The 21499-nt window shown below is 47.1% G+C and overlaps 1 protein-coding gene across 2 annotated transcripts in view; it reads right to left on the bottom strand.

Moving 5' to 3' along the window:
• Positions 1–583: 583 nt before the first annotated feature.
• The window catches only part of LOC144122089 (D-2-hydroxyglutarate dehydrogenase, mitochondrial-like), a 31080-nt gene continuing 10164 nt past the window's right edge, over positions 584–21499 (bottom strand). For both annotated transcript variants that reach the window (XM_077655609.1, XM_077655610.1), the window contains exons 4-8: positions 20892–21088; positions 18574–18742; positions 8211–8390; positions 6226–6335; positions 584–1067 (exon numbers count right to left, since the gene is read on the bottom strand). In XM_077655609.1, the coding sequence (XP_077511735.1) occupies positions 648–1067; positions 6226–6335; positions 8211–8390; positions 18574–18742; positions 20892–21088 (1076 nt within the window). In that variant the 3' untranslated portion in view covers positions 584–647. The remainder of the gene's footprint in view (positions 1068–6225; positions 6336–8210; positions 8391–18573; positions 18743–20891; positions 21089–21499) is intronic.

The raw sequence follows: 21499 nt of genomic DNA, 5'->3' as shown, positions 1-21499 counted from the left end.
ACTAACAGACTACTTTTTTGTGTGGAGGAATTCTGTGTGGTGGTTCTGAATGTGGGTGGATCTTTACTGCAGAGTTAAGTTGTAGCCGTGGTGGCTGCACTTTGATGGGGGCAGAATGCAAAAGGCACCTGTGTGCTGTGCAATGTCAGTGCGTGTAACGAAACCCCAGGTGGTCGAAATTACTCCACTGCATTGCCCATATGCAGCGTCGGCATGTCGAACCCCTACAAGCTATATCTCTACCCCTGATGCTCTTGCTACCAGTCCGCCTACTGTGCCTAACGAAGCAGCAGTGTTACAGTGCAACTGCTCCCGTCCTATGCAGGAAGCAGTTGCTTGCACTCATCTCAAAGATGCAACACAGCGTACTTGTCACTAGGGACTTCAAAACAAATGTCATTCGCCCCATACAGCTGGCTATGTGAACCACTTGTAGACGAAAAGACAAGTGGTAACATGCTTTGCAGCACATGCCGCTCCCACTGGTTCATATCTTCGCAGCCTTCACAGCGCTGCAAACTACTTATGAGATAGAATGTACTGATGCTGCATCACAGCCTCCAGTAGCAATCCACAAGGCACATTATTTTTTCTGTTTTATCTCTTTCAACCTCACTTGCCTCTGAAGGCACAAGTGGTGCCCTGAGTCATGGCAGCATCTTGTACGGGTTGAGGATGCCGAGTGGGTCGAAGGCGCGCTTGAGGCTGCGCATGGCATCCAGCGCAGCTGGCGTCTTGCACAGGTGCAGGTGGCTCTTCTTGTGCAGGCCAATGCCATGCTCGGCACTGATGCTACCTCGCAGAGAGGCCGTCCACTCGTACAGAAATGGCTCGATGCGCGCCAGTAGTGCCTTGTCCCAGCCTGTGGAAGTTACATTCAGGTGCAGGTTGGAGTCGCCCATGTGGCCGAAACCGCACACACGCACGGCACCGGCGCCCAGCACTCGCTCACGCACCAGCGCCACTGCATCCATGTAGGCGGCCAGTGGCACTGACACGTCATACTTGTACACGTAGCCATCGTGCCGCAGGGCCTCGCTGATGCTCTCACGCAGACGCCACAGCTCCTACTTGCCATGTGCATGAGAGAAAGTGAGGAAAGGTTAACAACCACTGCATTTGGGCTCATGGGCCATATTGTATCAGCCCAAAGCCAAGCTTTGGTGATTACTTCGGGAAAAGAAACTGAAGTACTACTATACCAACCTTTGGAGGCCAAAACACTAAGGAGCCGCCCGTGTGCTGTCAGTGCACATTAAAGATCCCCAGGTGGTTGAAATTATTCCCGAGCCCTCCACTACAGCATCTTTTTCTTCCTTTCTTTTCTCAGTCCCTCCTTTATCCCTTCCCTTACAGCATGGTTCAGGTGTCCACCGAGATGCGAGACAGATACTGCACCATTTCCTTTCCCCAAAAACCAATTTTTCTACCCAACCTACACAGGCTTTAGTTCTCCTCACCCTACTGAAAAAAGAAACAATAAGTAATGGTGCTTATATTCACATTAATGTGGCGCATTTTAGCCCAAAGCCATCCCTGCAATAGGTTATGCCCATGTCAGCCTGGCCTAAGCCTGCTGAAGAAAATGTTCAGCACTCGGCAATCCCCCTGCCTGGAACTTCTGAACCTGAAAATTCCCAAGCCTGGTCCTGTCCAGTATGTGATGACAGTGATGGTGTTCACCATGTACAGACCACAGACTCTGCCATATTGTAACAGCGCAAAAAAGGATAGACCAAGAAAGAGAGGCAAGACAACACAGTGCTGACTAACAACTGAACCCTTTATTCAGAAAGAACCGTTTTCATAGGCTGTCAATAAAAATGAACATAAGCAACGAATATTCCCGGAAGTTCAAAAGATGACAGTAGAAAGATTGTTAGCTGTTAGTCAGCACTGTGTTGTCTTGCCTCTTTCTTGGTCTGTCGTCGTTGGTGCTTACAGTATGGCAAATTCAAACCAGCTCACCCAGCTGTTCGTCCTCCACAGACTCTGCTTGGGATGGCTCTTGGGTACCAGGTTTGTGCATCACAAAAATGTTCACGAGGCAGATACACAATATGAGGCACTTCCTTGTGAATGTTTGTGTGTTTCGCTAGCAACATCTTTTACTTCAGTACTACTGCCCTTCGTGCTTTGTAAATATAATGCAGATTTTGGCAACGTTTGGAGGAAGGGGATAGGGGACATGCATTCTATCAGCACCATATACTGCTTGAACATGACCAACTGCTTCGCATAGAATGTTCTATGAAGGCTTACCGAGATCTGGTAAAGAAGTGTGACACGAAGGAGGCCTTTCAAAGATGCCTGTCATAAGAATATACCCCATTCTGCAAAGCTGCGAGCTTGTGGCTGCCTTGATGCATCCAAAACTCTCGACTCAAAATGTGACCACTTCGGTCTGAATGGAAAAAGGTTGTTTATTTCTGGTCTGTCGAGGTCGGCTTGCAAACTGACTGCTGGTCCCTTGTGCTCTTTGTTTATTATCCGATAGCACCACCATCAGCAGTGGATCCCCCACTCAGCACCACATCACACTACACCATCAGCTTTCACCTAGCGCATTCAGTGCCTGAGAATTTTGCTCGAGATTTTATATTTGTGAATATGGCATAAAACAACTCAAATAAAACATTCTTAGTGCATGCATGACTTACATTCCCCTAGAAGGAGCTTTACGAGAGGCAGCTTGTCGCTTCCTTCCTCATACCACGTAGCTTGCTGTTTATACTTCAGTTTACTATAAGCTAACTCCATGCAATCTCTGCTTAATTTCTTGATTCTGCCATCGCTGGCATGAGCAGTGCATGTGACGGCTCTCTCAAAATGCCATGCAGCAGGCAGCCTTCACGTCGGAAACATGTCCCAGCACCATCCACACACTGAAGTAACGCTAGAACATTAACAGCTTTACCATGGCACAAAGCATAAAAACAACCTGCAATGCACACTCCTTTGCTGGCGAGGTACCCTATACAGTATAGTCAAAACATGAAAACACTAAAGAATGGAGCACAAATGACACTGCAAAGACCAGTTTGGACTGCTTCGAGTGCCACTTTTAAGTCATCACTATTGGGTTTAGGCAATCAAGAGTTTAGATGTGTCAAAAAAGCAAGGAAAAACAAAGGCTGAAGGAGCACCAGAGGTGTGTCAGACTGTTGGCCACCTATGACTGCAATGCTGCTCTTGACAAGACAAGCAGAATGAAACCCATGAAGAAAACTTGGGGGCCTTAACCACATTATTAAGAAGAAAATCCGATTGCATTTGGGTTCCCTGCTATGGTGTCTACAACGAGTGTCTTATGCTCTCCATGCGATTTTCCCGCCAAATTTCTGGTTGGAACTGGTTCCATCGCCTTTACATGGCATGCACGAGTCATCACCTTCTAGAAGTATCTTCCATTGGATTATCATTTGGAATTATACTAGTGCACCTTTATCCACTTTCTGGGGTGGGCCACCTTCCAGAATTTTGGGGTCCTTTGGGATCCCAGCAGGTGGCCACAGCGGCCACGCTGCTCACAGGCCGGCGGCCAGGTTGCTACCCGCCATGGTGGACAGGTTGTGATGACAACACAAGGTCACGTGACCTCTTACGACCATCCAGGGTGGGTTGTGATGACGTAACAAGGTCCCATGACCTCTCTCGACAAATCATAGAATTTCGTGACAGAGAAGCTTTTTGTGAGATGACAACCTAAACGCTATTGCATTAAGAGCAAGTTTAAGAATTTCGCTATTATTTCTGGTCTCGTTGAAGCAACAAAATGAGCATCCTGAGAGAGCGGACTGGCACTTCAACAACCCCTTGTGAAAAAGCGCTGAAATGATGAAAGTGTGACATTCTTCAATGACTACAGTTACAAAAGGTTGGAGTAACTAGCTTGGGCATAACCGCAGCATGAAAAAAAAAGACAACTACACAGGGAAGCAAATACTGGACAAAGTCTTGAGCGTTTTATTCCCAAGGTCTTTTTTGACGCTGTAGTTATGTCCAAGCTAAGCAACCAACTTGCCCAAACGCTCGTTTTACTTTGGAAGAGGAAAAAAGCAACTCAGAATGAAAATCCTTAGCGTTTCAATGACATATACAGTCTTTGTCAAAAATATAGAGCCCAAGGGGATTGTTTCCAAGCGGTGTAGCCCGGCTCTTTAGCATATCTGACAGTCCTAAGTTTGGGAGAGTTGAGTTCGTCCCGCCTTCGTGAGGTTAGGGTCCCCGAGTACACAAGAGGAGCCGCGTTGCAGGGCTCGGGAGCAGATCCCTTGGGCTGCATGCTCTTGACAAAGACTGTACATTCTTCCAATCTTGTGGATGGCATGCAGATTTCACCACCAACCCTAAGTCATAGACGAGGAACACTGACTGAGCACAATGAATGAAGAATGTGTTTTGTAGCTTGCCTACTTTGGATGATGACTTGAGGAGCACGTGAAATTGTTCACGTGAGAGTTAAGTTGGGCGCAGTTGCCAAGTATGTCCTTGAGTCAAACAGCGGGCAATGTCTAAGGATCATGATGCGATACTAAGCCAATTTAAATGCTCGAAGAATATGATGGATGTTGAAAAGAAGGTAGTGCTCAGCTATATTCTTATCACTAAATATTGATGAGCTGCTTTGAAAGGTGAGAGAGAAAAAAATCAGTTTGTGTATTAACAGAATCAGAGTCAGCGACAAGTAGCATTTTACTGATGAGGTGCGAGGCTAAATGATTGTTTGTACAATGTTGGGCCCTTCACTTCGGTTGCATGCCTCCAGCAGTCACGATGCAGCTAGCATATGTCGTGGTAAAGCGTGAGGAGTGCCGCCGAAGGGGAGCAGGGGAATGCGCCGACAAAGAGCGGAAGACTCTCAAAACAGCGCTGCGCGCGAGTTTCGTGTTGGCCTAAGCGAGTGAGGAATGGCCTGTTTTTCCAAGTCTGTCCGAAACACGAGACGATGACAGGATGGCTCGGATTGACCGGCACTGTGCGTTTTTTTTTTGTATCCTCCTTGCTAGCTAGCCAGAGCGGCTAACAGTGACGCCTGTTTTTTAAAATGTGTTTGTCTCTTCTTGTTGTATTATCTTCTAGTTAGCCATGGCGGCTTACAGCGAGGTGTGTGTTTTGATATTGTGTGCTTTTTGTTTGCGTTGTAACATCTTACATCTGAAAGGTGGCAGGAAAGTCATCTATTGGCTGCTAAAGAGTAAGTTCTGGTGGGAGAATAGTTTATTGGCTGAGGATGTAGTTTTGGCGGGAGTGCAACGCGATGGGTGCACGCGAAGGAGCGCAAGGAGGTTGGTGTGTGGCAGCCAGACAGATCGGTCGTGTGCGGCCGGTGGCGCTCCCGGGGCCGCGGAGCTGGAGTCACCAGTTCGTTGAGCGGCGGCCGGACAGGTTGGCTGTGTGGCGGCCGAGGGTGGTGGTCCGGAGTCGTGGAAGAGTGAAGTTTTATTTCTAGTTAAAGCGGAGAGGCCGAAATATTTCGGCATGTGTAAACCAGTTGAGTACATATTGTAAAAGAATTACTTTTTGAGGAAAGTTTTCCAAGTGGCACACCGTCAGAGGACCTGCACACTTGCCTGAACTCACCAGTGGCGAAGTATGTCCCCAGGGTCACTCACCAGACCAACCCTCTACCACTTCACGTCAACATCAACAACATATACCGACGAGAGAGAGGGAAAAAATGTGTGACTACAGCCAACTATGGAGTGTTGTTAGCTACCTTGTGTGCATCAGGCCAAGCAGCATTTGAAAGGTTTACAACTGCCAGCCATGCAACTAGTGATGGCACCCAGGAGAGAAGCCCTACACCAAAACATGCTAAAAACTGTGCAAGAGCAGTCTACCAGCAAAGCAATTTAAATTGCCTACTGGGGCTAACCAGCACTGTGAATCGGTGCTGAGCAAGCAGACAGGATTTGGCAACACAGTCTGCCAGCAGTGCATGACTCCTCAACTGCAACACAGCTGCCACTCATGAACGTGTGGCTGTTCTTATGCAGAGAGAAGAGCAGGCTGCTCTGCACAAAGCTTGCAGTAGCGTGGTAGCTGAGGGGGGCTGTGTCCTTTTAAGTGGATTAATTGATGAATTAACGATTAAATAAAGGACAGGCTATGCACACTTAATTCAAACCATAAAATGCCGAGTTGGGCAAGCACTGCGCAATGCTTCAGCACACACAGCTTGCACCACCACCTTGCACTGCCTTCCAGATGGTGGCCACCCACCTTGACGCGAGCCGAGTCCTTGGCCATGGTTCCGTCTGCGACATGGGACTGGCCCATGCACCGGTCCACAAAGCGCAGCAAGCTCTCTTCCAGGACGCCTTCGTCCGAGCCTGCGTGCAAATCCCATCTCGCACTTCCCACTTCAGAAAGATTTGCACACTGCTCAGTGCATTGCGGTGAACAGCGCGCTTCAACGGTTGCATGCAGGTGTGGCTGTACTGGGAGACAGACCTTCAGGGTGTATGCACAACAGGAGGCCACAGCAAATTGCTGCTGAAAGAACAACACTGGAGAACAGTAACTTGCTGTGACATGCTGCTGTTGCTGCTACAGCAACAAGCAGAATTCTGTCGTTCACAGCTGCATCCAGGGCAGAATCATCAAAAAGCACCCGGGGATCATCCTGTGCCGTAAAAGACGGGGCAGCAGAAGGTTTGACCCCTGTTGCAAACAAGCCTTGCATCAAACATGAGGAACCGCTCAGCAGTCACTGCGTAAAATGTGGGAAACAGTTACAAAACTAATTCTGTTGGGTGCTAACAAGACGTGGCTGCAGCAGCGTACTTCTTCAGGTGGGGTTGCCTGCCTAAGACATTGGTGGATCAATGTCGTCTCCCAGTGGCAGTTGCCCAATAAAATGTGACTCTGAATGAACCCTGCTGTTCCTTACATAGACCCCATGGTTGTTCTGTTCTCTCATTTCCATGCCTGTGCTCATTCCTTACAACCCAGCACAGCGACAGCCTCGCAGCTTCAGTGGCAGACTGGTAACAAAAGCACGATCCAGAGGAAGCTTGTGCCTCACATGCCCACTGCAAGCGCATCCCTCTGCAGCTCTTCCGTGCAATAGCAGAAGTTGCCCCCAACCAGCTGCTTTTACAGTGCACTAGGATGTCAGGTAATGACATCATGGCCTTGCACCTGCCAGCCACGTGCGATGCCACACTAGCTGGACTGCGACATCATGACAACTGGTGGATGCCATTTGGTTAGAGGGCCTCCTCTGAGGGGCTTCTGCAGCTTTGCTCTTGTGTTGTGTCTCACTGTCTGACTATAGACAGCAAGTGCACATGTGACAACAGTCACTGAAATCAGGGAAAGCATAGGAGGATGTTTCTATCTGTTTTTTCTTCATTTCCAGTGTTATTCAATGGGAAATTGGTAGTGTAATTATTATACTGCTGAACAATAATTGATTTGAAAGCGCAAGAAAAAATGATGGTCAATTTGCACCGGTAAGCCAAATGTGAATTAGGTGCGCTAGCAGGTCAGTATTCACTGATGGCAGCTGTTCAGACAGCAATCACGGGTTAGTGTCCATATGTGCGGAATTGGCCATTCTCTGGTAGTCTTCCTGCCACTCCCGGTGCAATGGTCGAGCGATGCGCCACTGCCCTGCGATGGCAGGCGCTGCTCTTCCCAAGCAGCCTCTCACGGTTAACTGAGCTGCCACCGGTGGGCAGGCTTCAGACAAACACACAATGCGCGGAATGGCACTAAATATATAGAAATGTTCCCCTATGCTTTTCCTTCATATGTATATCATGTTGAACCCTTCATTTCCCAGCCCTTGTCTGATCAACGGACAGTCACAATTTAGACTGGCCATTCTCAACTTTTGCGTAGCACTACGCAGATGAGGTGGCGTCCTAGCCAAACTAGGAAGCAACTGGCTGATTCAAAGCAGACCTTTCTTGTTCTTCAGGCCAGAGTACATGCTTGTCCAACATAGAATATGTTACCAAGTTTCAAGCAGCTTGCTTTGACCTTCGTCACTCAAATGTGTGACCTTGCACTCATCTCAACCTACGAACATGCTCTCTCACCTGCAGAACACCTATCCAAAGATGACAAGTTCAAATCACCACAACTGCTCTGGCAGCACTCAACACCGCAGGCAGTGAAAGTGATGGTTCTGCCATGGCCATTTTTTCTCCGCTTTCACCCCCCACAACAGGCGACTGGATGCAGAAGTGCACACTCACCGGCCACTTCGATGAGCAGGTAAAATGGGTGCTCCTCCCCCAGAGGCAGCCGCAGGTGCATGTTGTCCCGCACACAGCGCATTGACTCCGCGTCCATCACCTCGAAGGAAGACAGAAACTCCGGCAGCTGCTGGCGCGCAGAGCGGAATGTCTGCCGTGCAGCCTCGAAGCTGGGGCACCCTGCATAAGGTGGGTGCACTGTTGGTCAGTTCCAATCCCCGCAGGGTGTTCTGCAGGCACTGTGGGTGTCTTCACTGTGTAGCCAATCACAGCTGGCTACGGATGTCGATGCACACCTGCAGTGTTTCGAATTAATCAGGGAAAGCTACCAAGTAGAGTATCATGCATGCTTGTCATTATCATGATCAGCCTAAATAATACAAAGGCCCCTCCAACATCCCTCCAATTAAGTGCTGTCTTGGGAGAGCTGCAGCCACCTTATCCTTGCGAACTTTCTAATCTCATCCACCTACTTGACTTTCTGCCACCCCCTGCTACGCTTGCCTTCTCATGGAATCCACTCCGTTACCCTTAACGACCATCTGTTATCTTACCTTCGCATTACATGCCCTGACCAAGCCCATTTCCTCTTCTTGATTTTGACTAGGATGTCATTAACCCGCGTTTATTCCCTCACCCCTCTGCCCTCTTCCGGTGTTTTAAAAAACTACAGACACTGAATTTTATAGCGTGTTTTCTTCTTTAAAACAATGCATTAGACATTAGAATACATGGATTATCACGTGGTATTCGCCTACAACAGCTAATTAATTTATAATTGAATTTCTTCTCTCCTAATGTTTCGGTTTCACCAACCGAACGATGGTTGTGACGTGTAGTTGGTGTTTAGGTCACGTGCTGCACTAGAAAAACGCTAATATAGTCACTGATACATAATTTTAATTCACTACAGCACATAAGGTTTGGTTTATGGTTTATGGGGGTTTAACGTGCCAAAGCTACTCAGTCTATGAAGGACGCCGCAGTGAAGGGCTCCAAAAATTTCGACCACCTGGGGTTCTTTAGCGTGCACTGACATCGCACAGTACACGGGCCTCTAGAATTTCACCTACATCAAAATTCAACCGTTGCAGCCGGGATCGAACCCGAGTCTTTCGGGCCAGCAGCTTAGCGCCGTAACCACTCAGCCACCGCGGCGGCTTCTACAGCACATAAGCCAGCCTCTTTCAAGACCTGGAATCAGAAAATATGACCTATCAGAAATTATACAGCAGATTTTTCATTCCTCACCTGACCTAAACATCAAATACACGTCAAAGCCATCGCTCAGCAGCTGAAACCGAAACAGCATCAAGAAGAAATTCAATTATAGATTATTTAGCGGTCGCAGACGAATATTACAAGGTGCTAAATATATAGCAATGTCTAACGCATCGCATTGTTTGAATGAAGAAAACATGCAAGCAAATAATTGGTCTCTATAGTCCTTTAATGTTGTACCTATCATTTTCCTTTTTATAACCCACTAAGTTGTCCTCAATTTAAGCTGAACCCTTTTCTGAGCATGTTTTTGAACACATTTCTGCCCCATAAGTGGTTACCAGTAAGATACAGCTGTTACATAATTTTCTCTTGAGGGACGGTGGTAACTTCCGTTCACGATCTGAGAGTACCTGTCAAATGCACTCACTCCGTTCTTGTTCGAGTTATTTAATTCTTGCGGATTGAATCTGCACTCACTGCCTGCTCTAAGCAGATTGCCTTACAACTTCTAACACTTTGCTGCCTATCGTGAACTGCTCTTCCCTTCCGAAACTATTGAACATTAGTTGTGTTTATATTAATGTGTTCGCATTACGACCCTCCCCTGTTGGAAAAATCTGACCATCTGCCTCAAGCCTCAGTTGGCAGAGGTCAAAGTGGAGAGAGGGAAATAACCCTCTCCACCCCCACACCCCACGCGCGCACACACAAAAAACATTGACTCCAATTAGGGTTTCATTTTGGAACCTCCTGCTGGTTCCAGTTGCGCATTTGGAACCCACTGGAACATCCCAACTAGAGTTTTCATTTGGTTTTCAAAGCACAACTAAAACCAACTGGACATTCCAATTGGATCCAATTAGTAAGCCCAATTCCCAATGGTTTTTTTCGCATGGGTCTAGTGAAAGTGGGGGAGGGAAGACGAAGAGACAGTGGGAGGTGGCAGATGGGGGAAGAGTGGAGAAGGGGTATGGCATGTCACAGGATGGCTCATGGACTGGGTCATGCCACTCGCTCGCATGGCCTGAACCCGTCAGCGGCAGCAGCCACTTCGCTCAGAGGGAGCCCTAATGCTAACACATACACTGCTGCATCAGTTGCATTGATCATCTATAACCCTTTCAGATGCCATTTTCTTGTTTCCAGCGAAAACGAATATATTTCTGCCCAAACAATTTCCAGTGCAAAATACCAGCAGTTACTTCTTTATAGGGATGTACAAAAATTCGTACAATGTGCCATATTTCTTAGAAATTACAAAATAAAAATGCCAGGGCTTATCGAAGTAAACACCCGAACGATCCTAAAATTAATTTCTGTTTCAACAATGCAAATTACTCTTGAAATTGCAAAAAAAAAAATTTGCTTATTGCTGGTGGCAAAACCTGGCTGCATAAAAATGGCTGACGATGTGTTACCTCGCTCACAGTTTCGTAAAATATTAATTACTGCATTTGTGGCATGGCATTAAAAGCCATCTTATTTGCAAGCTATAGGATGCTAAATTAACCTAAGGCAAGAGAATCACAGCTAGGTGCAGCATTCTCTTAGAAAACCCGGTTGTTCACTTTGTACACAGTTGTGTACAAAATACCTTAAAGGCATATTTTTAGTCTTTAGACCGGCTGTTCCTTCTTGGCTTGTCTAGGTCCCCGATCATGCATTGCAATTTGGCCCCCAAGTTACATAGCAAGGTAATGTCATCAGAAAATTGCAGATTGCTAAGTTATTCTCCATTAACTTCTATTCGAAGGTCTTCACAATCCAGATCTCTGAAGACCTGTAAACATGAAGTGAATAGTACTGAAGAGATCATGTCTCCCTCCCTGAATCCTTCCTGAATAGGAATTTATTACTTACTTTATGGAGGACTATGGTGGCTGTGCAGCCAAACATATTTTACACTATTTAAATATACGTGTCTTCCACACCCTGGTTCCATAATGCCTTCATGACTGGCACATGTATGCATGTACTGCACTGTTAATGCAGCATGCAAAAGTGGTTCTAGAACTTTCCCTGTGAAAACTTTGTTTTTCTGCACACATTCCAACAGATGTAGGTTGCACGTTATGCCAAGTGCAAAGTTGCCAACCACATGGAGCGACTAGTAACATGTCCAGTAATCGAATCAATGATGAGTTAATTTTGCATCAGCAATCAAGCTACCGACGCAAACAATGGCAGAGAATTCGTCCCCTGCTTTGAGGACTGAGGAGTTAAAGCTGAAAGGTTTAAGCTGTTTGATCCATAGTGCCTCTGTCTTCCTGGAGTGGCTCAGCACACATTGCAAATTCACTGCTGGTATCGTTCATCAGCTCGATAACGACAATGCACAGAACAAGGTGAGATGCCACAACAGTGGTTGATGCTGTCCTAATTTCAGCTGCATATTGAGGCGCCTCTGTCTGTTGTGCACAACTCCTTGACCATCCTGGACGAGCCTGGCTTGCAATCCTCGGCTGTCCCCAGAATACTTATGACAGGTGCACCTGGCTTCTCTGAGCAGAACTGTCTTCTGGCCTGTTTTGGCGAGACCGGACTGTCTGTGCTTCTCACAGCATGTGCTGGCATGCCATATTTACTTGTGTAATGAACCCACCTCATGCTTGTCAATGAGAACTTACTCTTTTCTAACCTCACGTAAGAAATGTGCACTTGACTATAAGGGCCAACGTTCAGCATGTTCGCTTTATCTGGCCGTGATTGGCTGCCACTGCAGATTCGCAAAATCGTCAGATCGCGCCATAATAAAGCAAAACACCTTTCGAAGTGAATGATGCTAAACATAGGCCACACGTAAACATGAGTGACATGAGAACACAACTTGTTGACCCTGCGCTTTTGATGATGACGATGATGCAGGTGGGTGTATGGATGAATGGATGGACAGACAGATGGGTGGATGGATGGGCGGTTGGGAGGACACAGGTGAAATTTTCTCACATAATGAAACGTCCACCCACACAATTTGATGTCGACTTTTCTGAAAAAAAAAAGAAGAAAAAAGTGGGTTCCTTACATGAGTAAATACAGAAATTCTTTGTTGTGTGAGTGGCCTGTAACCCAGCAACTTCTTTTCATGAAATAAACCCGAGTTTTTAAAATAGAAAACTTGCTATCACGTTAGTTGGTTTTTGTTCGATCTTGATTTTAAAGGCACCTATAAACAGGACGCAACACAAAGGGAGATGACGGGATGAAGCCCTTCGTGTTTCGTCCTGATTACTGGTGCCTTTAAAATCAAGAATTTGAAACGCAACCCACTTGGTGCTGTTCCATGGACCACTGGCCAAATTCTATGGAAAAGCAACATTTGTTTTCTTACTATGACGATGAGCTCATTGGCCACCTCTATATCATGTGAAGGTGAGGATACAAAAGAGCTCATTTGTGGTGGTTCTCTGCACTCCAGCCATATACAGCCAAGCTGTACATTGTATAGAGTATGGCCATTTTTTATTCATATGCTGGATAGCTAATACTCACCTTACATACCCGGAAAATAAAATGGACAAACTCAATTCCTCTTAAAGGCTGGCTAGGTTGGGTACAGTATATACGTCATCAAAAAACTTGGCCGCCTTTTTGACCACATTCTTAAAGAAGAAAATGCAATAGCATTGCCTGCTACTTACTGTGCCTACAATGAGAGTCTAATATTCTTGCGATTATCATAGGGAACTATACCAATAGGACCCACCTTAATCCATTTTCTAGGGTGGGCCTACTTACAAAATTTTGGGGGTCCTCACATGTTCAAATTTGGTGGTGACCTATGATTGATCCACTTCTTAAGATTAAAAACTTCTTAAGCGCAAAAGACAGACAGAAGGCAGAGGAAACACAGGACACGCGCTCACCCACACCTGAAGGTGATATGGGGCTGGGCCGCTCCCGCCGTATGTGAAAAACAATAAGGGAGTAATTAATCATTGGCATCCACCCAAGCGCAGCCATACAGCTTTCTCAGAAACTTGGTAGTCAAGAAAAATTCGTCCTGGTCCGGGGTTCTCATGTTCCCACTTCGTTCCCATGTTGTTCCCGCTGTTCCCACTTCAAGTTACTGATCAATTCCCTCTCGCCCTACCATACGCTAGTCATCTCGGTTAGCTGTCGGTAGAGCGACTGCTCCGGTGTAGCAGTGGTCCCAGGTTCGAACCCCGGACCAGGATGAATTTTTTCTTTAACTATCAAGTTTCTGTGGAAGCAGTATAGCTTTCCTTTGTAGCTGTATGGCTGCGCTTGGGTGGATGCCAATGAGTTATTACTCCCTTATGACAAATCTACTGCACCTTGGGGGATTCCCCTAAACAATTGATGTGAAAAATACTGTTATTGGAATGGTGGCATCAAGGTTGATTTTCCGAAGATCGCCTTCGAGTTGCCTATGAGCTAAGGGGGGCACTTTGCTGGCACCCACGCATCTTCTGGGACTGGTGCGCAACGAATGCCGAGCACACGGAGTGCCTATGGAACAAGGTGTGACCCCAAGTACCATCAAGAAAGAGGACATTGCCACCTCCAGGGAAAGTGGTCGTCCTGGGTGAAACGCCTATACCAAAAAGGCACGCGAGCCTTCTACTAATGGGACCGAAGTTCTACGTCCAGCCACACCTGTGAAAAGAGGAAAAGGTGACCCTTGCCCGGTCGGTTTCTCATCTTGCACAGGACGAGTACTGACCAAGGTGCGTTGAGGAACGTACCGCCATGTTGTCCAGGACTGCGAGGAGTATAGGTCAATGGTTAACCTCCTAGTCTCGAACCACTTTAGGCTACTGACAGCAGACAAAAGGATTGTTTCGTGGTCCTTCCTAAAACATTGTTTTATGAGAAGGTAATGGAAGCTGTCCCAAACAACTTTGTTCCGGTCACGACAAAACCAAAGTAAAAACCAGAGCTCTGCGCTTGCTCGAAGAATTGAACCTGCAACCTCTAAAAACAGTGGTGAGTAAGCTGAAAGGCCTTTGTTTAAATATTCTCTTCTCCACAAAGACGCGTAAAGATAATATGCTGCTTATAGCTATCGTGACAGAGAGAAGTACATGGCAATATGAAACTTCTGGGTACATACAGAAGCATTTCACTTCCTTGGATATGAATGACGCATTCAGTGTTCACAAATGTGAGAGCGTAATAAATTTCCTTCACCATGAAAATCCAGGGTCTTGTACTGTCTTTATTGTCGATGTGGTGGATTTGTACTGCTCTCTCCCTCACAGTGACTTGATGAGTGCCGTATTAAAATGTATAACATTAGATAATGATAGAGAACGGTTTGTAAGGGTTTATGGCATTTCTGTACCCAGCTTCCTTGAGCTGCTGTCCTTTTGCATGAAGGCTACGGTCACTGAATGGGAAGGTAAACTTTATACCAAAAAGCAGGTGTGTGGATTGGTTCAAGGGTGGCACCGGAGCTAAGTGATACCTTTTTGTCCTTTGTTGATCGTGGCATTCAAGAAAATTTGTTTGGGACAGCATCATGCATTTTTCGTTACATCAATTACTTCTAAATCTTTGTGGAGAAAACTAAAATTTGTAGACACATGACTGATGAAATAAAAGTATTTGAAGAAAATGCTCTAGGTCTGCAGTTCACCACTGAGGTCACGATCGATAACAAGCTGCAGTTTTTAGATTTGAATTTGAAAACTGAGCCAAGACATATCTATTGGAAGTATCTACCAAGGGTCGAAACGTTGTTGCTGAACTATAAGTCGCATCATTCTAAAACAGTAAAAACCGGAATTGTTGTTTCTTCTTTGTTGTCGGCGTTGTCAATATCATGTGACCATACGATTAACAAGAGCTTCAGAAAAAAAGCCAAGAGACTAAGGGAAGCAGGATACTCAGATGATGTCATCGTATTGGGCTGCAACAAGATAGCCAAAAGGCTTAAGACTTCGGTTCCGATGCCAGGTTCAGACAAAGGGAAGCAAAGAAACGAGTTTGCAGTTCTCCTGTACATACACCGCCTTTTGCACAATCCAAAATATGTGGCGAAGAGGTATGACATAGGAGTGGTCTTTTCAGCACGTAAAAAACTTAAAAAGGTTGCGCAATAGTGGAAAAAAAGGCTGAATAACCGAATGAATCCCAAACAACCTGCGGGATCAGACACGTGACAAAGTTCGTACCATGCTCTGAAGGGGTTGTGTACAAACTTCCCGTCTCCTGCAGGCAAGTCTACAGTGGACAAACGCATTAACATGCATCTAAAAGAACATACAAATGCAGTGGATGCAAATAAATCCACCAATCCAGTTGCCCACTGCAGAGACTGCAATTCTTGCTTCCCATTGTTGCATTATAGTGATGTATTGTTCAGACACCCAACCCGGTTGACACGAGAGATTATGGAAGCATTACACATGAAAAAAAGAAAGTTGTAGTTTAGCAAGCTGTCTGTGTTCCTGCGCGATAGGGAGGTTCTATACCTTGACACCATGTAGCAACATGTGCATTTGGTTGTTGTTTCCTTGTTTGATTGTTGGCTGCGTTTTCCTTATATTGTCTTGGTTCCTGTGATTAAACCTTCAGTTGTGAGTCAGCGCTTGTCCTGTGTTTCCTTTTTCCTTCTGTCTTTGTCTTTCGCGCTATTTAATCTTACAAAACATTTCACCAACTTGCTCCTTTGGCCACAGTATTGATCCACTGGTGGTCATGTGGTGTTGATGTTGTTGCGACCCTCTCGACCAATCAGAGAATTTCGTGACAGAGAAGCCAGAAAATACTTTGTGAGACGACAACCTATATGCTGTCGCATTAAAAGAGAGAAGTTTATGATGAACAGCATCATGCTTTACAAGCAATTGTAGCGCCACCTTGTAGCGGCCGTAACGGCACGCGTGAAGAGAAGGAAGAACGGGAAGCGCGAGCCGCGTAGAACACTCGGGACCTTGGCCAGGGCCGGACGCTGTCGCCGCCGTTTCGCTGCTGTCTCCTCTGGCAGCCCTCGAATGAACATGACCGCGGTCGCCTTCCTGGGCAACCTCCACACTGTGGTGACCCGCCGAGCCGCACCGTCTCCCTCAGCTGCATTCCTGGATGGCTTACAGCCAGAACCCAGCCTTCCTGGTGGTCTCAGCCCTTTCGGCGGCCTTGGCTCACCCGGTGCTCGCGGCTCTCTCGGCGGCTGTGGCCCTCCCGGCAGCTCCGCCACTCCAGGTGCCTCCGATTGCCACTACCTCGCCGGCGCCCTCCTACATGCACGACTCAACGCCAGTGGCAAGAGCGCCACTCGTACAGCCGCCCGTCACGTTCAAGCCAATCGCTCCAAGGCTGGCTGTGAGCGTGTCTCAGCAGCCCCATGCAGTCCACCACAGCCACTCCTCTGCCTGGAATCTCGCTGTGCCTGTAGAGCCCCCCCTCCCTCCTCTGAGTACCGGGCGGATCGGCCCGGCATCAGCTGCGCTAATCTCTCGACCCGCAACACACCTAGCTCCCTCTGCTGCACCATCCCTCATGCACTGGCCATCAGCTGCTGCACCTGAACCACGGGCACTGGTTGCACTTTGCAGGCTGACCCGGCTGACCCATCATCTTCACCTGCCCCTCCGCATCCCTCGACACCTTCCGAAAGCTCAGCCTCAACGCCACAGCCAGAGTCGCCCGCCTGAGCCTCGCCTTCGGACCCCGGCCGGCCTGCACGACTCTTGACTCATACCGACTGATCATCTAGGAGGGGGAGCCTTGTAGCGACCCGTGCAGCTGGCAGTGCGCGTGATCCCGAAAAGGACAAAGTGTTCCCAGCACGCGTTAGAGAAAAATGCTCGTGACCTTGGCCAGGGCCGGACGCTGCCGCCACCGCTGCTCCACTGCTGTCTCCTCTTCGGCAGCCCTCAATAAATGTGGCCGCGGTCATCTCCCTGGGCGACCTCCACAAAATCATCAGGACGTATGCAGAGGTTGTAGATGAGGGAAGGCACCGATTTCAACACTGCGGAAGGTGACACTCCTGGAGTGGGGGCCTCACTCGCCAAGGCTTCACATGTCATCATCTTGGAGGAACGTCGCTCACACTGCTAATGCGGTAAAACACCACAAAATTTATAACAACAGCAGCAGCAGGTGCAGCAACAACAATGAAACAGTAGTATGAGACAGACTAATACGTCAGGTGTATGACAGCAACAGCTTGGGGACCGTTGTGCAATTGTCGCACGACTGATTCTTGTGTAAGAACTTGTAGTGCCATGCTCAGGATGGTGCACGTCAAAGACGAAGAAGTCGGCATTTGCGCACGCAGCATGAGCAGACAGTATAAACATTGTGCTGTTTCGCGTCTATCATGCAAAGCGAACTTGCCCAACACTTTGCGCTTTCAAGTATGAACGTGTCACTTTGAAACCCAAGACCTTCACTGCTGGTCTAACTGTACTGCAGCTCTGACAAACTCCACTGCCTCCCTGCCCACGACCTTTGCCTCCAACCTCATGACAGTGGCCACCCCCAAGGCCCATCTGGACCACATGACTGCGCAAGGCACAGTCTCAAGAATAAGGCTGGCCAGGAGGGTTACGTGAGTTTTTGGCACACCTGCTTTTGGACAGGCACAGCTGCAGAAGCAGCATATGCAGCATCGCTGTGCAAAATTTTTGTCATCCTCTCACAGGAGGACCCTATAAATCCTTCATTTCGCACAACAAAGATGATGAGAAGAGATGAAAGTGGCTCTGAGCAAACACTGCCACATATTGCTATGCACAATCCCTGCAGCAAACACAGGGCAACATTAACCAAATGTTTCCGTCACTGGAAAAAGTCGGGCAAGAATGGATATAAGCTGGGAAAAGAGCCCACACTCTGGTGTAATGGAGCGCTATAAAGCTCTGCATGGTTCATTAAAAAACTGTACCATACACTGCCCAGGCCACTGCTCTGCTGGTGCGGAGCAGTTTCTCCATTTTCAGAGACAAACAGCTAATTTTGCTCAACAAAGTGGCAGGTTACCACTTACAGTTATACCAAGTTCTTTTATCATTGGCAAAGAGCTGATTTTGTATAGAATGTGTCAAGACAACTCTTAGTTATTTTCACTGTATTTACGAAATCCCATATATTTTCTCCGATCAAGGACAACAGCACCAATAACACTTTTGGTAACAAGTTTCTCAACACAAAAAGCACAAATGCTCACCGAGGAAAGCGACACAGACGGCCTGTGGGCGAGGCACGCACTGGATGGCGACGCGTGTGATGACACCCAGGATGCCCTCAGAGCCAATGAACAGCTGTTTTAGGTCGATGCCCGTGTTGTCCTTGCGCAGCATCTGCATCGCATCCAGCACGGTGCCGTCGGCAAGCACCTGCACATTCAGTTGGGGGCGCATGCGCCTGATAATCTGGACGTCCTGGACGGACGGACGGACGGACGGATACGGCTGAATCTTTTAAATCGGACGGTGGCTCAAGCTGCCTAGCCATGACTTATGAAATTTTAGTCTTCTCTTGATTTTAGCCACCAATCAGATAATCTTCGCTTGGTTATTTCTACCCGCCTAAAATCTACTTTCCCTTCACTATCCTTAAACCCCAATGCCTTGGATAAATCAGCCCCGCTGCGTTCCACTGCAGGGTGAAGCCTTTTACAGAAAATTATCAAGTGTTCAGCCGTTTCCTCCTCCTCTCCACACGCAACGCACAACGTGTCTATCGCAAGGTACCTGACTCTATATGTCTTAATCCGCAAAACTCCCGTCCTGGCCTCAAACAACAAAGAGCTCCCCCTACAATTATCATAGATATTTTCTTTGGCAATTTCCTGCTTAAAGATCCTGTATGTTCCCAGTGCCAGTTTCGTCAGCATCCCTGTTTTCCACAGAGCTCTCTCTGTTTCTTTAACCTTTTTTGTAACCGATACTTGCTGATTTGCCCCCCTACTGCTGTCCATATATTTGCTTGTCAATTTTCTAGTTCGCTTTCTCCATTTCGTGTCAACATTGTTTATATACAGGTATCTGAAAACTTTCCTAGCCCACTGCTTTTTCCTCCATCTTTCTCAATCGCTCCTCAAATGCTATCTTGCTGCTAGCTTCTCTGCTCTCGAACGATATGCCCATCCCATATCACCCTGTACCCCCTGATTTGGTGCGCAGACTGCAAAGTTGTGAATGGCGTGATGGTGAACATTCCTGCATCTCAACTTGTGCACACGCTTCTAGCCAGACTGCAGACTACAAGTACAATAACAGTGTCAGAGAGCTTTATCTCTTGCATTTCGCCACCGTGAAAAGTAAACGCACCTCAGACATTTCATTATATATAGGAGCCTGTCAACTGTGTTCCATGCTATCTCACCAGAGCATACCGGTAAAGAATCACAGTTCAGCTGCTCCCACTGTTGACGCAAGCACCAGTGACCCTGAAGAAGCGCAGTGAGTGCACACTGAACCAGGTTGGATAGGTCCCCTTGGAGCAACCTCCAACAAAACCCACACTCCACGACAGCAAGGTCCACATTCAGCTGCCAGATTGCACTGTTTACTGCTCACCTTGACAAACTACTTTTCTCATTTTAAGAGAGCGGGAAAAGTGCACAAACAGACATTGTGATCACAGACTAGACAAGATGCTGACCAGGTACTGTCAGCTAGTGTTCTGTTAACCTTCTGCTGCTCAGGAGCTGCCGCTTCATTTATCACAATTTTCTTTATAGCTTAAGGGGTGGGGGGACTTTGAAATCCCCCTGCCAAAAAAAAACAGATTTTTAAAAATTTGTTGTTTCCGCTTGTATGCCTCGTCTTTTTATGCTGTTCCGAAGTTTCAATGCTGAAATAAATTCAGAAGTACTGTAAAAAATTTGTTTGTGCATTGTGGGGAAACATTCAAACGATTGGCGTTTTCCTCTGTTCCTATTTTCTGCCTAGATACTCACCTTGCGGCGGAAATTTTTTTAAAGACTGTTTGATCTGTTTTAGCCGTGTTTGTTTTGTTGCATTTCTAGGACCATACTGCAGGTCAAGACATTTTTTTTGTTTTTAAAATCTGTGAATTTAAAACTTCTTGTATGAACTTTTCATCTTTACGTCACAAAAATTCAAAATCAAAATTTGCGTCTTGCAAAAGAAATACAATAAGAATGTTTTGATGTGTAGAACTCCAGTAAGAATGCGATGAATGTTGAACCAGCCTTCTGCTACAAGTTCTTAACTCTGCCGCCTTTTCACAAGATTCACAAGAAAGATATATGTTACAAAACAATTTTCTCGTGATTTACAGTGAAATTTTGTGACAGCAAAATTATTTCTATTAAGTCCAAGAATTTTACGCAAATACATCAAGAAATACAAAAATTTTTGCTGAAAGCAGCATCCCCTGTTTGCAGGCTTGCAGTGATTCTGCTGGATGTTGTCCCTAGTCGACCATTTCGGGTAGACTAGCTCTTGATTTCACAACTTGCTCTGCTCCACCATGGGTGGTGTGCCTGTACTTTCCATTGGAGGAAGGCATGCGTACCGCCTCCAGCCCCAGCACAGAGCCGTGCAGTGGTCCATAGCGGAGCAGCCGAAGTCCGCCTGCGTTGGTGGCCACGTTGCCCCCTAGCTGGCAGGAGCCCTTGGCCCCCAGGTCAAGGGGCACTGACAGGGCTGCCTCCTCGCCTACATGTGTGTCCAGGGCTTCCAGGATGCAGCCTGCCTGGCAGCTCACCGCACCTGCAGGAGACGAAACAAGTCATCGATAAAACACCCGCTGTTGTCCCCAACCCAGAGTGTAAACTGCACCATGGGATGGCAGAGGGTCAGGTGGTCGCTACTGCTACTTCTGAGGAGTCACGGATAAATGACTGCAAAATACTATACGCATATCTACAAAGCTGCCCACTGAGGGCCGGACTCAGACAGGCAGACGAGATTAGGAAATCTCTTAGGTTACAGATAGTGACGGCACCAAGAGGAGGCGACGGGTAGTGACCACCAGCTCAGAAATTTACTGGGGCCACATAAAAATTAGCCGACTACTGCATTTAGACGCTGACAAGGAAGATGTTACCAGGTAATGCAGCTCATATTGCAGCACGTTCTCCACCCCCCTGGGTGCACGGTGAGTGCATGATGTTCCTGTTG

This window comes from Amblyomma americanum, chromosome 2 (assembly GCF_052857255.1).
Source record: "Amblyomma americanum isolate KBUSLIRL-KWMA chromosome 2, ASM5285725v1, whole genome shotgun sequence".
In the NCBI taxonomy this organism is placed as follows: domain Eukaryota; kingdom Metazoa; phylum Arthropoda; class Arachnida; order Ixodida; family Ixodidae; genus Amblyomma; species Amblyomma americanum.
Note: the sequence above shows the minus strand (reverse complement) of the source record. Positions and strands in the feature narration are given on the sequence as shown.